The sequence below is a fragment of the Spinacia oleracea genome, chromosome 4 (assembly GCF_020520425.1).
Source record: "Spinacia oleracea cultivar Varoflay chromosome 4, BTI_SOV_V1, whole genome shotgun sequence".
In the NCBI taxonomy this organism is placed as follows: Eukaryota; Viridiplantae; Streptophyta; class Magnoliopsida; order Caryophyllales; family Amaranthaceae; genus Spinacia; species Spinacia oleracea.
In genome coordinates, this window is record NC_079490.1 from 11,205,274 (window position 1) to 11,225,108 (window position 19,835).

At 37.8% G+C, this 19,835-nt stretch overlaps 1 protein-coding gene across 1 annotated transcript in view; it reads left to right on the forward strand.

The window, feature by feature from the left end:
* LOC130471315 (uncharacterized) overlaps positions 1-18,360 on the forward strand; it is a 34,882-nt gene extending 16,522 nt beyond the window's left edge. Inside the window, exons 5-7 of the mRNA XM_056841367.1 lie at positions 17,663-17,686; positions 18,167-18,254; positions 18,353-18,360. Of these exons, the coding sequence (XP_056697345.1) occupies positions 17,663-17,686; positions 18,167-18,254; positions 18,353-18,360 (120 nt within the window). The remainder of the gene's footprint in view (positions 1-17,662; positions 17,687-18,166; positions 18,255-18,352) is intronic.
* The last annotated feature ends 1,475 nt before the right edge of the window (positions 18,361-19,835 follow it).

Consider the following 19,835-nt stretch of genomic DNA (forward strand, 5'->3'; position numbering starts at 1 on the left):
ATTTTCGAGGTCTATTTTCTCCCACTTGTCATTTTGGAAACGAATCTCCAAAAGGACATTATTTCGAGCAAACAAACATTATGTTCTCAAAAATTCGTGGTAGAAACAATACCCTTGTGTCTCATTTGAATAAATCACAATGAAACATATATCTAGACTTGGGCCTTAGTTTGTTGAATAACAAATACTAAGCTCCCACTGAGTTTAGCAACTCTTTAGATATATATAATTGAAAAGATATCCTGAAATTATTTTTCAATAGCTTTGACGAATTTGGTTTAGTTTGGTGGTAGTTGAGCATTTTGTTTTAGAAATTATAGGAAAAGTCTTTATGATTCATCATTGATCGAATCAAGTACTAATTGACTTCGATCATTCCAACGTAGATATGCCATATCTTATGGAGCTAGATTGTGAAATTACAACACACAATCATTGATGATCATATTTGGTCTCAAGTAATCATCAACATGATCTAACCTAGATCTTTATGATTTCTTGCCGAGTGGATTTTATACTTCTGAATCTTTGAACTAGCCAAACAGATTCAACTTATATCACATTTGAGTAAATAAACCTATATTCACTCAAATCCATGTGAAATAATAAAGTCATAAAACCTTTCTTTAGCTTTGAACTCTATCGTCTAGGCGTTCTAACAATAGTTCATATTCTTTGTTACTTTCAACAAGTAAGACTAGCTTGTCTTAAGTTGATCTAGAAATCAATTAACTTTCAAAAGTCCATCAAAATAGAGCTTATGAATGTTAACTTGTTGATATGGTCTAAGCAACAATGCCAAAGATTTAATGGAACTCAAATCAAGGGTTTGATTTGAACCTAGTAAAGTTCTTTAAAGAGTTGTTTGTTTTAATCAAGCATATTGACTCAACCTGTAATTGACCATTTCATTCAAATAAACAAACAAACATTGTTTTTGTTTTTCTTGAATGTGAGTCTTTCTGTGTTTGAAAACAGAAATTTAGGTATGTTGATTATGGAACAAAATAGCCATTAAGTTCCAGCCTTTTGAAAGGACTTAAAACAAACTTAGATGACCCTACAATTAATGTAGCAATGCCATGCTTCATTTCCCACTTGTAGGTCATTAGTGTATCCTAGCTTCAATTGTTTGAGTTATTACCGAAGTAAGAACCTCAAGCGGTATATGATACCAAGGAAGTTTGATTGCTAGGTCACTCCTCTTTAAACATAAACTTATAGGTAGAAACGGAATCGTAAATTCCTTTCATATGTTCCTTTGTTTTCCTATTTCTTGTACCCTTTCTTATAGTCTTAAGAATTGAATTCTTTAGTTTTGACTTTTATACTTTGTTAGACATGTCCAATGTCACCAACAAGGTTCTTTTCCATTTTAATTTATGTTGAATATTCTGTTTCAACTAGATGATCTTACAAGAAGCTTCTAAAGTTCTCTAAGCATCGATCTATTCGAATGTCTAGGGACTAGACTCATTCGAGAATTAAATGGTCAAAGATATTAGGTTGTTAACCATTGGTAAAGCTGAGCGTTTAAGCTCAATGCTTTATGATCTCAAAACTACATTGTATTTTGAATTCACAAGCACCAATTGGTTTGCCATTCGATTTTGATCTTCGAAAACAACTATAAAAGTCGCTAAAAGAAACGTACATTTTAAATTGCTCACTTTCTCTCATTTCCGTGAATCGTTCTTGGATTCACTACCAATCAAGGAAATTTACTGTTACCTTTCTAAAAGGATTTATTGCAGTGCAAGATATTTAATTATAAACAATAATTAAAACATACATTGAAGCATGCAAAGTCTAAACATTTATCATGAATAATAACTTGAAATTAAAGCAACCATGCAATTCAAACAAGTTATTAGCATTTTATTCGATTTTATTGTTCCGGCAGGTGTGAATAAAATGATTCCAAGATCCTAAAATCATTGAAGAACTAAGCACAGTTTGTCGACTTAATCCTAAAACATCTTAGGTAAGCAAAAGCCTTTTGCTAATAGTCTAGAAACTATTCTTGGTTGATAGGTACGTCTAAGAACTTATTAGGTAAACCTATCGATTTTGCCACGACATAAAAGGACTCCTTACTTATATCGTTGAGTTTCACCAAAACTAACATGTACTCACCATTATTTGTGTACCTTGCCCCTTTAGGACCAATAAGTAACACCTCGCTGAGCGAAAACTATTACTAGATTGATGTAAAGGATATCCAAGCAAGTGTATATTTTGGCATGGCACCTTTTAACTCAATTTTTAAGTTTGGAACTTAAGGCTCTTACTATGTTGGTTAGATTTTAAGTGAACTAAAATCCTTAATCATGCAACATAATCAAGCTTTTGATCTTATGCATTTTAAGACATATTTAAAACAATAAATAACTTAAAACATGCATAAGATATTTGTGATCTAGTATGGCCCGACTTCATCTTGAAGCTTTGACTTCAAAGTCCGTCTTGAAAATCTCCGTGGGAGGCACCATTTTCTTCAAATAGGATAAGCTATAACTAATTACAACTATTTGATGGTTCGCAGACCATATTTGAATTGAAAAATAACTTTGGTACTTTAGACCAATTACATTCAAATTAATGGTACGCAGACCATATTTTCTATCCTATTTGGGCCATACTAGTCACTTCATAACCTGCAAAACAGTACATGTACAATATATACCATTCATCCATTCATTATCATGAATGGCCCACATAGCTGGTTAGTAAAACACATTATGCATCACGTAAACATTTGCAGCAATTAATCAAGGGCACCAATAATCTACCAATTATTCAGTCCTTATTAATTCTAATCGAGTTGTTTTAACCTTAAGGATTTGTAGACCTAATCAAGAGTTTATGACTAAAAAGCGCTCCCACTCAAACCAATAAATTCATATGCTTTACTAATTTTAAACATAAAATTGTATTTCTAGTCTAACCGGAAACATACAAATTTAATTAAAATTTAAAGCTCATATAAATTTATAATTGAATCCAAAAATTTAATTTAATTTCAGTCGTATTTAAATTAATTCATGATTTTAATTTTAGTAAAATAATTAGAATAAATTCCATTTATTATAATTATAATATTCAAAATTAAAATCCAAGAAATTAATTCAAATTATTAATTTTAAAATTAATTAAAATTACGTGAACTGAAATTTTCAAATTAAACATTCAAAACGATCTAATCGTAACGCAAACACCCTACGCGTTGCACGCCCATGGGCCGTACGCACACAGCCATTGCTGGCCATGTGCGCGCAGCCCATGCGCTCGTCGCATAGCTGCTGCTGTCCTATCGCAAGCCTCCGCACAGCGCCCCATCGCACGCGAGCTATCGCTCGCAGTGCGCGCGCGCGAGATCGCTCGCTGGGCGCGCTGGCTCGCTCGCTGGGGCGCGACATCGCTCGCTGGGCGAGCGACATCGCGCGCTGCGCGCGCGAGCCATGCTGGGCGCAGCGCTCGTGGCACGCGAGCTTGCGCTCGCTGCGCGCGAGGCTGCGCGCACTTGTGCGAGGCAGCGCGCGTTGTGGCGCAGCTCGCTTGCTGCCCACACGCGACTGCCTTGGCTCGCCCTTCGCCCATGCCCATTCGTTCATTGCTCGTGGCACACGACACAAGGCAGGGCTGCTGCCTTGTGCTCGTGCACTACGCCCTTGCTCATTGCATTCGTGCCGCACGGGCGACGAGCTCCCTTGCTCGTCGTCGCATGCCCGCATTATACAACACCCCTTAAGGGTAACACGAAGCGTCCATTGCTTCGTGCGTGCAAGTTATTTGAACGAATCGCATAAAATTTTAAAATTTATATTTAAAATTAATGACAAATTAATAAATTTTATTAATTTCATAATTTTAGGGCGAAAAAATCGAAAATTTATTATCCAATTGATTTCCGATTGATATGGATTCAAGTCTAGGTCATAAAAATTTAAAATTTATCGTAAATTTACAATTTTTATGGTGGTTTTTAATCATAGGTTTCTAATTAAATTACAATTAATTATGAAAATCAAATTAATTCTAAATTATTCTAATTTTCAACAAATTAATCATAATTACAAATTAGATTGCATAATTAACAAGACTAGGCATTCAAACTTGTTAAACATATGCAGTAGGTCAATCAAAAATTCAAGATTTATCAACAAGAATCGCAAATATTTAATTTAACATCTTAAATTTACGAAATTTTGCATTCGAAAAACTAAAACCTTCGAAAAGTCATAGTTAGGCTTCGAATTTGAGAATTCTGGGTTCGGCAGAAAAATACTTTTTTTGTCAAAATTTTAGAATGCCTTTTACATGCGGAATTGACACAAAAATCACTCAATTCGGATGAGTGACGAAGAAACTGCCGAAAAACTGCGTACATATAATTAAATAAACGCAATTTGCAATTAATTAACAATTACGAAAATTAATCACCCCTTTTAATTCTTGCAAATTTGTAATATTTAACCATGTTCATGCAATTTAGATTATGAAAATAATAAGGGGCTCGTGATACCACTGTTAGGTTATGATACATATGACATTACATAGATCATGCGGAAACAACCATTAACCCAGGACAACATATTATTTACACATAATCATTTAGCATAGTTTAGATGCATACTCTTTGTTGCGTGCCTTCCCTAGCTGCGCCCGAACCGAACAAGAACAAGTCTTTAGGACTCCAAGTGTCGTCCCTCCGTAGATAGTCCACAGCACGTCCGGATCCGCCTTAAGATTGACCAACTAGAATCGCCCTTAAGGTTCTAATATTTTCGGTTGGGTAGGCAAGAATATTGGCTGATTTTTCTGCTTAAAAATCTTAGTTTTGAATACTTGAAACTCGTGTGTAAATAATGACCCCTAGGCCTTTATTTATAGAGTTTATGGAAAAGGAATCGCAATCCTAGTAAGATACGAATTAATTGAAATTAGAATCCTACATGAATTCTATTTAATTAATTTATCTAATTAGGAATAGGAATTTAATCACACACTAACTCTTGCAGTTTTAGGAATCACGCATGAGCACAAACTCACACACACACACGGCAGCCACAAGGCCTGCCCATGCGCATGCGAGCAGCAGCCCATGCAGCGCGGTGAAGGAAATAATGCCCTTGGTCCAAGTATGCATTCTATGTTAAGTCTAATAAATGCGGTTCAGTATTAATTAACAAGTTAATAATTCAGTGAGATCAAGTGAGCTGAATGCCTAGCTAGAGGCCGCTTCAGTTCAAGTGGAATTAATGATATTAATCCACAGCTTACTCTTGACTGAACCCGTAGGGTCACACAAATAGTACGTAAACGGATCAAGTATTTAATGGCATTAAATACTCCATCTATGAATATTCGGAACCGACGGATCTTGGTTTCAGTGGGAGCTAAGATCGTCACAGGCAAGAAATGAATACTCCGGAAACGATGATATTTCCGGAAACGGAAATATGGATCGTATCGGAAATATGAATATTATCCAAGTCGTAGATGTTACCGGAAACGGAAACATGGTACGTATCGGAAAATATTATTGGAAATGGAAATATTACCAGAATCGGAAATATTGCCGGAAACGGAAATATTGTCAGAATCGGAAATATTGCCGGAATCGGAAAATAATTCCGAAAACGGAAATATTAAATATTTGTTCGAAACGGAAATTAATTCCGGAATCGGAAATATTAAATATTGTTCGTATCGGAAATAGATTCCGGAAATGGAAATTTAATCGGAAGCGTATCGTACGAATTAGCATCGGACGAGGCCTGCCGGACGAAGGCCCAGCACGAAGCCAGGCCATCGCCCAGCAAGCACGCACGCCACAGCCCAGCGCGCACAAGGCCACGCATGCGTGGGCCGCGCTGCGTGGGCTGCTGCTCGCATGCGTGGGCAGCCCTTGTGGCTGCCGTGTGTGTGTGAGTTTGAGCTCATGCGAGATTCCTGAATCTGCAAGAGTCAGTGTATGATTAAATGTCTATTCCTATTGGATAAATTGATTAAGTAGAATTCATGTAGAATTCAAATTCCAATTAATTCGCATCCTACTAGGATTACGATTCCTTTTCCATAACTCTATAAATAAAGGCCTAGGGGTCATAATTTATACATAAGTTTCAAAGTATTCAAAAGTGAGGTTTTTGAGAGAAAATTCAAACACCCATCTTGCCCCAAAAGTGCCGAATTTTCTGAGTACCTTAAGGGCGATTCTAGTTGGTCAATCTTAAGGCGGATCCGGACGTGCTGTGGACTTTCTACGGAGGGACGACACTTGGAGTCCTAAAAGACTTGTTCTTGTTCGGTTCGGGCGCAGCTAGGGAAGGCACGCAACAAAGAGTATGCATCTAATTATGCTATATGATTATGTGTAAATAATATGTTTCCTGGGTTAATGGTTGTTTCCGCATGATCTATGTAAATGTCATATGTATCATAACCTAACAGTGGTATCACGAGCCCCTTATTATTTTCATAATCTAAATTGCATGAACATGGTTAAATATTACAAATTTGCAAGAATTAAAAGGGGTGATTAATTTTCGTAATTGTTAATTAATTGCAAATTGCGTTTATTTAAATATATGTACGCAGTTTTTCGGCAGTTTCTTCATTACTCATCCGAATTGAGTGATTTTTGTGTCAATTCCGTATGTAAAAGGCATTCTAAAATTTTGACAAAAATAGTATTTTTCTGCCGAACCCAGAATTCTCAAATTCGAAGCCTAACTATGACTTTTCGAAGGTTTTAGTTTTTCGGATGCAAAATTTCGTAAATTTAAGATGTTAAATTAAATATTTGCGATTCCTGTTGATAAATCTTGAATTTTTTATTGACCTACTGCATATGTTTAACAAGTTTGAATGCCTAGTCTTGTTAATTATGCAATCTAATTTGTAATTATGATTAATTTGTTGAAAATTAGAATAATTTAGAATTAATTTGATTTTCATAATTAATTGTAATTTAATTAGAAACCTATGATTAAAAACCACCATAAAAAATTGTAAATTTACGATAAATTTTAAATTTTTATGACCTAGACTTGAATCCATATCAATCGGAAATCGATTGGATAATAAATTTTCGATTTTTCGCCCTGAAATTATGAAATTAATAATATTTATTAATTTGTCATTAATTTTAAATATAAATTTTAAATTTTATGCGATTCGTTCAAATAACTTGCACGCACGAAGCAATGGACGCTTCGTGTTACCCTTAAGGGGTGTTGTATAATGCGGGCATGCGACGACGAGCAAGGGAGCTCGTCGCCCGTGCGGCACGAATGCAATGAGCAAGGGCGTAGTGCACGAGCACAAGGCAGCAGCCCTGCCTTGTGTCGTGTGCCACGAGCAATGAACGGATGGGCATGGGCGAGGGGCGAGCCAAGGCAGTCGCGTGTGGGCAGCAAGCGAGCTGCGCCACAGCGCGCGCTGCCTCGCACAACAGCGCGCAGCCTCGTGCGCAGCGAGCGCAAGCTCGCGTGCCACGAGCGCTGCGCACAGCATCACTCGCGCGCACAGCGCGCGACGTCGCCCGCCCAGCGAGCGATGTCGCGCACCAGCGAGCGATGGCTCGCGCGCGCGCAGCGAGCGATGGCTCGCGCGCACCAGCGAGCGATCTCGCGCGCCAGCGAGCGATGGCTCGCGCGCACCAGCGAGCGATCTCGCGCGCCAGCGAGCGATGGCTCGCGCGCACCAGCGAGCGATCTCGCGCGCCAGCGAGCGATCTCGCGCGCCAGCGAGCGAACCAGCGCGCCCAGCGAGCGATCTCGCGCGCGCACTGCGAGCGATAGCTCGCGTGCGATGGGGCGCTGTGCGGAGGCTTGCGTATGGGACAGCAGCAGCTATGCAACGAGCGCATGGGCTGCGCGCACATGGCCAGCAATGGCTGTGTGCGTACAGCCCATGGGCGTGCAACGCGTAGGGTGTTTGCGTTTCGATTAGATCGTTTTGAATGTTTAATTTGAAAATTTCAGTTCACGTAATTTTAATTAATTTTAAAATTAATAATTTGAATTAATTTCTTGGATTTTAATTTTGAATATTATAATTATAATAAATGGAATTTATTCTAATTATTTTACTAAAATTAAAATCATGAATTAATTTAAATGCGACTGAAATTAAATTAAATTTTGGATTCAATTATAAATTTATATGAGCTTTAAATTTTAATTAAATTTGTATGTTTCCGGTTAGACTAGAAATACAATTTTATGTTTAAAATTAGTAAAGCATATGAATTTATTGGTTTGAGTGGGAGCACTTTTTAGTCATAAACTCTTGATTAGGTCTACAAATCCTTAAGGTTAAAACAACTCGATTAGAATTAATAAGGACTGAATAATTGGTAGATTATTGGTGCCCTTGATTAATTGCTGCAAATGTTTACGTGATGCATAATGTGTTTAACTAACCAGCTATGTGGGCCATTCATGATAATGAATGGGTGAATGGTATATATTGTATATGTACTGTTTTGCAGGTTATGAAGTGACTAGTATGGCCCAAATAGGATAGAAAATATGGTCTGCGTACCATTAATTTGAATGTAATTGGTCTAAAGTACCAAAGTTGTTTTTCAATTCAAATATGGTCTGCGTACCATCAAATAGTTGTAATTAGTTATAACTTATCCTATTTGAAGAAAATGGTGCCTCCCACGGAGATTTTCAAGACGGACTTTGAAGTCAAAGCTTCAAGATGAAGTCGGGCCATACTAGATCACAAATATCTTATGCATGTTTTAAGTTATTTATTGCTTTAAATATGTCTTAAAATGCATGAGATCAAAAGCTTGATTATGTTGCATGATTAAGGATTTTAGTTCACTTAAAATCTAACCAACATAGTAAGAGCCTTAAGTTCCAAACTTAAAAATTGAGTTAAAAGGTGCCATGCCAAAATATACACTTGCTTGGATATCCTTTACATCAATCTAGTAATAGTTTTCGCTCAGCGAGGTGTTACTTATTGGTCCTAAAGGGGCAAGGTACACAAATAATTGTGAGTACATGTTAGTTTTGGTGAAACTCAACGATATAAGTAAGGAGTCCTTTTATGTCGTGGCAAATTCGATAGGTTTACCTAATAAGTTCTTAGACGTACCTATCAACCAAGAATAGTTTCTAGACTATTAGCAAAAGGCTTTTGCTTACCTAAGATGTTCTAGGATTAAGTCGACAAACTGTGCTTAGTTCTTCAATGATTTTAGGATCTTGGAATCATTTTATTCACACCTGCCGGAACACATAACTTGAATAAAATGCTTAATAAACATTGAATTATGCATGTATGCTAGAATTTAAGTTTATTAAGAGAAACTGTGAATGGTTATTTATTTGTTTATTCTTTTCAATTGTAGTTTTAATATGGCAAACAACAATCAAAACATCATCATGGGTTCTGAGCTTATGGTCAAGCTGAACCTGACAAATTTTCTTGAATGGGAAGCTAAGCTAGTTGAAATAGTCAAACTCAATGGACTTGAGTATGTACTATCACATCCCATGCCAAGCTACTATGCCAGAGACATGACCCCTGAGAGATTTTACGCCTGGGATGCGGATCTCAAAAAGGTTATGAGTCTCATGCTGAACAATATCCCTGATGATTGGGCTAGAAGGTTTGTAGCCTATGAACCTTTTACGCTCATCAAGAATCTGAGGGATATCTGTCGTGGAAGTACGGAGGACAGGGACCTGAACGTCCATGAGTTGATTGAATCAATGTCTGGGCTAAAGGTTAGTTCTCCCAACAGGTGTTATAGGATGGAGGTCCAAGAAACACATGTTCAGCTCCTTCGCACTAAACAGAGGGTAGGCGTCCCACTGAGGTTCCATGTGGATCTTATGTGTTCATATTTTGATCGCCTAAGTCTACTAGGAACACCAATAAGCGAAAGGATGGCAGTCTCTGTCTTGCTCAATTCACTACACAGTGGGTTTGGTCGCTTCAAGCAACAATACCTAAGTGAACCAAGAGAAGAAACAGTTGCAGAATTTATTCACCTTGTCAGAAAGGCTGAAATAGTACTGGACTGTGAAGCCAAAGATTTACTCAAGGCTAGAAAGAGACCATTCAAGAAAGGTGGAAAGTCCAAGGGCAATGCTAAATCAAAGCAGGACAAGTCCACATCAAGCTGTCTTTATTGTGATGGAATAGGCCATTACAAAAGAGAATGTCCAAAGCTAAAGGAAGATCAGAAGAACGGAACAGTCGTTCCATCTTCAGGTATTTTCGTTATAGACTGTATACTTGCTAATTCAACTTCTTGGGTATTAGATACAGGTTGTGGCTCACACTTATGTTCCAATCCACAGGGACTAAGAAGAAGTAGAAAGTTAAGCAAGGGTGAAGTCGACCTACGAGTGGGAAATGGAGCACGGATTGCTGCATTAGCTGTAGGAACATACTATTTGTCGTTGCCCTCCGGGCTAGTTTTGGAACTGGAAGAATGTTTCCATGTTCCAAGTCTTACTAAAAACATCATTTCAGTTTCTTGCTTAGATGCTAAGGGATTTTCCTTTATAATAAAAGACAATAGTTGTTCGTTTTATTTTAAAGAGATGTTTTATGGATCTGCTAGATTAGTCAATGGACTTTATTTATTAGATCACGACAAACAAGTATATAACATAAATACCAAAAAGGCCAAAAAGGATGATTCAGATCTCACCTATCTGTGGCATTGTCGATTAGGCCATATAAACTTGAAACGCTTAGAAAGACTTCAAAGGGAAGGAATTCTAGAACCATTTGACTTAGAGGATTATGGTAAATGCGAATCATGTTTACTTGGCAAAATGACAAAGCAACCTTTCTCTAAAGTTGGAGAAAGAGCAAATGAACTATTGGGTTTAATCCATACAGATGTATGTGGACCAATGAGTACAAATGCTAGAGGTGGTTTCAGCTACTTTATCACTTTCACTGATGACTTCAGTAGGTATGGTTATGTCTACCTAATGAAGCATAAGTCTGAATCCTTTGACAAATTCAAGGAATTTCAGAGTGAAGTAGAGAATCAATTAGGCAAGAAGATCAAGGCACTGCGGTCTGATAGAGGCGGTGAATATCTGAGCCATGAATTTGATGACCATCTGAAAGAATGTGGAATTCTATCAGAATTGACTCCTCCTGGAACACCACAATGGAACGGTGTGTCAGAACGGAGGAACAGAACCTTGCTAGACATGGTCAGGTCAATGATGGGTCAGGCCGAACTTCCATTAAAATTTTGGGGACATGCACTAAATACAGCTGCACTCACTATAAATAGAGCTCCGTCTAAAGCTGTCGAAAAGACTCCATACGAATTATGGTTTGGAAAGCCTCCAAATGTGTCTTTTCTTAAGATTTGGGGATGTGAAGTATACGTCAAACAATTAATTTCAGACAAACTTCATCCAAAATCTGACAAATGTATCCTTGTGGGCTATCCAAAGGAAACAAAGGGGTATTACTTCTACAATACATCTGAGAACAAAGTGTTTGTTGCTCGAGATGGTGTCTTTTTGGAGAAAGATCACATTTCCAAAATGACAAGTGGGAGAAAAGTAGACCTCGAAGAAATTCGAGTCGAACAACAAACTCTAGAGAATGCTCAAGATGACATTCAGGATGAAACTCAGAGACCTTTAGAAGAATCTGGTGAGAATCATGGTCAATCTAGAAATGTTACCCCGCGTAGATCGCAAAGATATAGATCTCAACCGGAAAGGTACTTAGGTATTTTGACGAACGAGAGCTATGACGTTCTATTACTTGAAAGTGATGAACCTGCGACTTACAAGCAAGCTATGACGAGCCCTAGCTCCAAGCAATGGCAAGAAGCCATGCAATCTGAATTAGACTCCATGTCTGAAAACCAAGTATGGGATTTGGTCGATTTGCCAGATGGCTACCAAGCCATTGGAAGCAAATGGGTTTTCAAACTGAAAAAGGACAAGGATGGGAAACTTGAAGTTTTCAAAGCTAGATTGGTTGCGAAAGGTTACAGGCAAGTCCACGGTGTGGATTACGATGAAACCTTTTCACCAGTTGCAATGCTAAAGTCTATTCGAATAATGTTAGCAATCGCTGCATATTACGATTACGAAATATGGCAGATGGATGTCAAAACTGCTTTCTTAAACGGCGTTTTAACAGAAACTGTGTTTATGACACAGCCTGAAGGTTTTGAGGATCCAAAGAATGCTAAAAAGGTATGCAAGCTAAAGAAGTCAATCTACGGATTGAAGCAGGCATCCAGGAGCTGGAATATACGTTTTGATGAAGCAGTCAGTGACTTTGGTTTCATCAAGAACGCGGACGAATCTTGTGTATACAAGAAGGTCAGTGGGAGCAAAATTGCTTTCCTAGTATTATATGTCGACGACATATTGCTTATCGGAAATGACATTCCTATGTTGAACTCTGTCAAGATTTGGCTTGGGAAATGTTTTTCGATGAAGGATCTAGGAGAAGCACAGTACATATTGGGCATCAAGATTTACAGAGATAGATCTAAAAAGATGATTGGACTTAGTCAAAGCACTTATATCAATAAGGTGCTTGATAGGTTCAAGATGGCGGACTCCAAGCGAGGCTACCTACCCATGTCTCATGGAATGACTCTAAGCAAGACTCAGTGCCCAAAAACACTTGATGAGCGTAGACGAATGAATGGGATTCCATATGCATCATTGATTGGTTCAATAATGTATGCTATGATATGTACACGCCCGGATGTTGCGTACGCACTCAGTGCTACGAGCAGATACCAGTCAGACCCAGGAGAGGCGCATTGGACTGCTGCCAAGAATATTCTGAAGTACCTGAAAAGGCACAAAGATGACTTCCTGGTCTATGGTGGAGATGATGAATTAATTGTTAAAGGCTATACGGACGCAAGTTTCCAAACCGACAAAGATGATTTCAGATCACAGTCTGGGTTTGTCTTCTGCCTCAACGGAGGAGCAGTAAGCTGGAAAAGTGCTAAGCAAAGCACCATTGCGGATTCTACAACTGAAGCGGAGTACATTGCTGCACATGAAGCAGCAAAGGAAGCTATATGGCTAAGGAAGTTCATAGGAGAACTTGGTGTAGTCCCCTCCATTAAAGGACCAATAGCCCTGTATTGTGATAATAACGGAGCTATTGCACAGGCAAAAGAGCCTAGACACCACCAGAGAGTCAAGCATGTACTTCGTAGATTTCACCTTCTACGAGAGTTCGTTGAAAGAAAAGAAGTCGAGATAAGCAAAATTGGAACTGATGACAACATATCAGATCCATTAACTAAACCTCTGCCGCAAGCGAAGCACAACTCGCACACTGCAGCTATGGGAATCAAGCATATTGGAGAATGGCTTTGATGTCTCTGTTTAATGTTTTAAAGTTTTAGAGTTTAAATCTTTGTAAAACATTATTGGTTAATCATTCACAATGAATGAAAGGAATTCATTTTTCCATTTAATTTGTGGTTTATTAAATGATGAGTCCCTTCAACTTGACGATATATTCAAGATAGACTGTCAGGACCAGTCCTGTGACTAAGAAATGTCTATCAAGTGAACTTGAATGTCAAAGGTTGAAAATGGTCCCTAGTCGGAGTTTTCTATAAAATTGGACGCATAGAAAACGTTAGACGATTAGAATGCAAGATGACTAGTAGTTCTGTTTCTTGAACTATGTGGACATGGCAATGTCATAATCATTTGCATAGATACTTACTTTGGGAAGACTAGTATCGGACAAGACCTATGAAACTTTACTATAAGAGATGAAAGTCTGTCATAAGTAAATTTCATTAAATTATTAGACACTAAATCCTCAATACCTGAGTGATTTGAGATTACTTGTTTGAGAACTGGTTGCTTTGACGTTGACCAACCGTCGCACCGTAAAAGGAGGCTATAAAGGCAACGCTCAGGTAATCACCTATCAAACGAAGTCTAATCTCAAGATCGCAAGATTGGGATTGTCCTCCCATAAATCGGGATGAGATGCTTAAAAGTTGTACAAGGCCACTCGGAGAGCTAGAAACTGTGAAATGCATGGCCGTGCTCGGATGAATCATAGGCTATGATTATCTGTTTATTTGATCAGTTGAACTCTGAAACCGAGGAACACCTCTGGACATAATAAGGATGACAACTCTTACCTTATGTTCAAGAGCAAGCATCGAGCGACAAAGGAATTAGGAAATGCACACTTGTCCCTAAGGACAAGTGGGAGACTGAAGGAAATAATGCCCTTGGTCCAAGTATGCATTCTATGTTAAGTCTAATAAATGCGGTTCAGTATTAATTAACAAGTTAATAATTCAGTGAGATCAAGTGAGCTGAATGCCTAGCTAGAGGCCGCTTCAGTTCAAGTGGAATTAATGATATTAATCCACAGCTTACTCTTGACTGAACCCGTAGGGTCACACAAATAGTACGTAAACGGATCAAGTATTTAATGGCATTAAATACTCCATCTATGAATATTCGGAACCGACGGATCTTGGTTTCAGTGGGAGCTAAGATCGTCACAGGCAAGAAATGAATACTCCGGAAACGATGATATTGCCGGAAACGGAAATATGGATCGTATCGGAAATATGAATATTATCCAAGTCGTAGATGTTACCGGAAACGGAAACATGGTACGTATCGGAAAATATTATTGGAAATGGAAATATTACCAGAATCGGAAATATTGCCGGAAACGGAAATATTGTCAGAATCGGAAATATTGCCGGAATCGGAAAATAATTCCGAAAACGGAAATATTAAATATTTGTTCGAAACGGAAATTAATTCCGGAATCGGAAATATTAAATATTGTTCGTATCGGAAATAGATTCCGGAAATGGAAATTTAATCGGAAGCGTATCGTACGAATTAGCATCGGACGAGGCCTGCCGGACGAAGGCCCAGCACGAAGCCAGGCCATCGCCCAGCAAGCACGCACGCCACAGCCCAGCGCGCACAAGGCCACGCATGCGTGGGCCGCGCTGCGTGGGCTGCTGCTCGCATGCGTGGGCAGCCCTTGTGGCTGCCGTGTGTGTGTGAGTTTGAGCTCATGCGAGATTCCTGAATCTGCAAGAGTCAGTGTATGATTAAATGTCTATTCCTATTGGATAAATTGATTAAGTAGAATTCATGTAGAATTCAAATTCCAATTAATTCGCATCCTACTAGGATTACGATTCCTTTTCCATAACTCTATAAATAAAGGCCTAGGGGTCATAATTTATACATAAGTTTCAAAGTATTCAAAAGTGAGGTTTTTGAGAGAAAATTCAAACACCCATCTTGCCCCAAAAGTGCCGAATTTTCTGAGTACCTTAAGGGCGATTCTAGTTGGTCAATCTTAAGGCGGATCCGGACGTGCTGTGGACTTTCTACGGAGGGACGACACTTGGAGTCCTAAAAGACTTGTTCTTGTTCGGTTCGGGCGCAGCTAGGGAAGGCACGCAACAAAGAGTATGCATCTAATTATGCTATATGATTATGTGTAAATAATATGTTTCCTGGGTTAATGGTTGTTTCCGCATGATCTATGTAAATGTCATATGTATCATAACCTAACACGCGGCCCACGCATCCGTGGCCTTGGCGCGCGCTGGGCTTGTGGCGTGCGTGCTTGCTGGGCGATGGCCCGGCTTCGTGCTGGGCCTTCGTCCGGCAGGCCTCGTCCGATGCTAATTCGTACGATACGCTTCCGATTAAATTTCCATTTCCGGAATCTATTTCCGATACGAACAATATTTAATATTTCCGATTCCGGAATTAATTTCCGTTTCGAACAAATATTTAATATTTCCGTTTCCGGAATTATTTTCCGATTCCGGCAATATTTCCGATTCTGACAATATTTCCGTTTCCGGCAATATTTCCGATTCTGGTAATATTTCCATTTCCAATAATATTTTCCGATACGTACCATGTTTCCGTTTCCGGCAACATCTACGACTTGGATAATATTCATATTTCCGATACGATCCATATTTCCGTTTCCGGCAATATCATCGTTTCCGGAGTATTCATTTCTTGCCTGTGACGATCTTAGCTCCCACTGAAACCAAGATCCGTCGGTTCCGAATATTCATAGATGGAGTATTTAATGCCATTAAATACTTGATCCGTTTACGTACTATTTGTGTGACCCTACGGGTTCAGTCAAGAGTAAGCTGTGGATTAATATCATTAATTCCACTTGAACTGAAGCGGCCTCTAGCTAGGCATTCAGCTCACTTGATCTCACTGAATTATTAACTTGTTAATTAATACTGAACCGCATTTATTAGACTTAACATAGAATGCATACTTGGACCAAGGGCATTATTTCCTTCAGATCGGAGGATCAAGTTCGAGGATTATGAGAAGGAGTCCGAGTAAGGAACTGTGGATAAAATCGCAAGGTGAAAATTAACACTTACGTTTATCTGATTTGATCATGCTAATTCAGCCTAATTGGTGCGTTCCCGTTGGTTTTATTCTTGATTTTTCTGTTTAGACCAATTTTTAGCGTTTGATTGTTAGTTGATTTGTGGTATTTGGTTGCTTGATTGTTAATTCGACTTTTTTCAATTAATGGTTAGTATTGACCAGTGGAATCAAGCAAAATTCGAGTCTTTCATATTGGTTCTTCGTATTTAATTTTTTGAGGATTTTCTTGTGAATTTTTTTGAGGCTAGGGTTTTAAATTTTGACCCCACTTGATGATTTTACTGAATTGTGTGGCTAAAAATTGAAAATTTTGGAAATTTAAAAATTGGCCATTTATTGATTTTGGGTGAATGTTTGGGTTTTTATTTTTAATTGAGTTTGTAGAATTTTGCTCTTTTGTTGAATTTTTTGATTTTCCTTTCTTCTCCTGGAATCTGATAGAATTTGAGTAGGTGTTATTGTGTTTTAATTATTCCTGCTTTTTCCAATAACTTTTGTTCAATTTACACTGTTCCTACTGTAAATGTCAGTCTTGATGATGATTTGATTCTATTGAACTTCAGTGAATTCATTGATAATGATTTTACTGAACATTATTGAATTTAGGGAGTCTGATGAAGTGATGATGTTCTTTGATTAGTGGAGTAGTTCATTCTTATTTCTTACAATTGAATTTCTTGTTAGTTGATTTGAATAGTTGATTTGGAAATTTCTATAATTGTTCTAAGAATTCGTAACTTCATTCTTTTAATGAATTGCAGCAGATATCGATGGTGTTTCCTCCTCATACCATCTGCTCGTCCCAATCGATGTTGGCGAGGTTAGATTTTGATTACATCAGTATTAAATTCTTGAATATCATTTTCCAGTTTTTCTTCTTCTTCTTCTTCTATTTCTATTGCTCTGCTCTAATGCAACTTCCTGCCTGAATATTGAAATATGTATTATTCAAACTCATACAGATTTCTCTTCCCGAACCACAAGAAAACAAAGTAATCAGGTTGGTATATATGAATATTTATATTTAAGAGGAGATATTCTAATGAATTAATTATACATTTACTAAACTCATATGATCTTAGGTCTTAATTTGTATAGTACGTGCATAACCAAAGTATAATTAGTCCTTGATGTGGTAAATGCTCTTAGACTCTGTTGTATGGATTACTGTGTGTTATCGAGAAATAACTCCAGGTTCATCTCCTTTTCCTTCTTTCTTTTTGCAGGTTATGAGAGCCAATGCAGATAGAGTAAACTTTGAGTCTTGATGGTTGCGCATGTGCATGAGATTATAGGTGATAATTTGTTGTCTAACAACTAACCTCAATTCTTAATATGATTTATTTTGTTATACATTAGCTTGTTAGTTAGGTACAACTTACAGATGTCAGGACCCATTGCCGCATAGAAAGAAATTGACTCTTATTCTATTCAAATAATAGTGGTCTCCTTCCACTCACGTATTTTTCTCTTGGTGGCTCTACTATCAATTTGTTTATGGGAGTAATATATGTCCTGGTTTTGAGTTTGTTTATTAGATAACGTGTGCTCGTTACTCATTTCCTCCCAAATCAGCTGATATCTCTGAATGTCTAAATACTCATTTCCACTCACGTAACTTTTTTATGATTTGCGTACCGTCTAATAACCGAATGACTATAACACAGTCCATTTATGAGTGGTTTATTTATTGCACTTATTTATTCTTTCACGCTCCTATCCTTTTTTAGGCAAGAATGGATCAACTAAAGCTTATGGGTCCACTCATTTTGACCGGAATTCTTAAGTCTCTTTACGGGACTAACAATCGGGAAGCAGGTATATTGCAAAAAAAAAGTTCTCTGTGCTATTCTTCGCTAGGTTTTTAATATTTGTACAGTTTGTTAACTTTGTAATGCTTAACCTTTGTTTAACAGAGACATAGTCTTTGCATACTTACTGATGCGTTTGTTCAGATACTATATCTCGGGAGACCAGGACATTTGCTTATCAAGCAATTGGAATTCTTGCGCAGCGTATGCCTACGTTTTTCAGGTAATCACTGAGGACATTCCTCCATTGCGCAATTCCCTTGGTACCATCTTAATTCTCTTGTGGAAAGCTTTCTGATCATAACTGCTTCTTTCAGGGATAAGATAGACATGTTCGTTCGACTTTTTGATGCTATGAAGTCTGATCGAGTCTCAATTTCTCCGTTTAGTTATTCAAGAGGCTACAAGTTCCCTGGCTACTGCTTCTAAGGTAATATTTGTTCTGCCTGTATTCCTAGCTCTAACCTCTAAGGATATCAACATTACTTTGATGTTAATTTGTTGTTTTATTTCTCTTCCACATGTTTCTTCCGTGCATTCTTAGTTATCCTGATTGTCGATACTTTCATTTTTGAAAGGGAGGTGTGGGGGCTTTCTTTCTTGTCAGTACCCCTCACTTGTGATTGTTAACGACTTGTATATGTCGGTTGGATTTTTCGACTGTGCTGGTAAACTTCATTGCTTTTTCTTTGTTCAGTGGAACTCCTTTGAAATAGGATTTCCTATAATACTTGTTTCTGGGCTCAGTATTCCTTTCTCTTGCTCTTACCTCTGAATAATAACTGTGAACATCAGCATCATTAATCATATTAAAAGCTTTGGAGAAACTCTTGCTTGATAATTCCCAAGTGGTAATATATATTATTTTGTTTGTGCTTCTATCTACTGTTTGTTCATCACCTTGTCGTTTTTTAATCCCTTTTCCTGAAATAAATTCTTTTAAAAATGTTCTGAAGGACAAAAGTGAGGTGCGATTTTATGTTGTGAGGTGGGCGACATCATTGTTTGATTTGCAGCGCTGTCCTAGCCGTTTTTTTATGTGTGGTTGCTGCTGCTTTTCTTTTGATCTACTATGTTTTTTTGTTTCCAAGGTCTTTTTTAGCTGATCGTTTAACTTTTTAATTGGTTTATAAAATTATCACGTCACAACTCATCGGCGTATCCTATCCTAACACTTATAAAGCTTCATACTTTAGTTTTAATTTGTTTTAAACAATATCCTATAAAGCAATATCCTATAAAACAATATCACACTTATAAACAATATCCTATCCTAACACTTATAAAGCTTCATACAATTTGTTTTAATTTAATCTTGGAATTGGAACTGTTCATGAAGTTTGCAAATGATGTAATTAATTAATAGGTTATCATATCTTAAAAATTGATAAAATTCTTTAGATTGTCACTACCTCTAAGGCATCACTATTTTTTCTCCGGAAAGCCTAATGATTGCAAACCAGAACAGAGATATGAATTGTTGTCTCTTGTTGTAACTAAACCATAATTGATTGTGCTCAAAGAGCTTCGTATGTAATCACTATTCTTTCGCATCGGCAATGAAGGCTCTTCGTTTGCCAAAGTTATC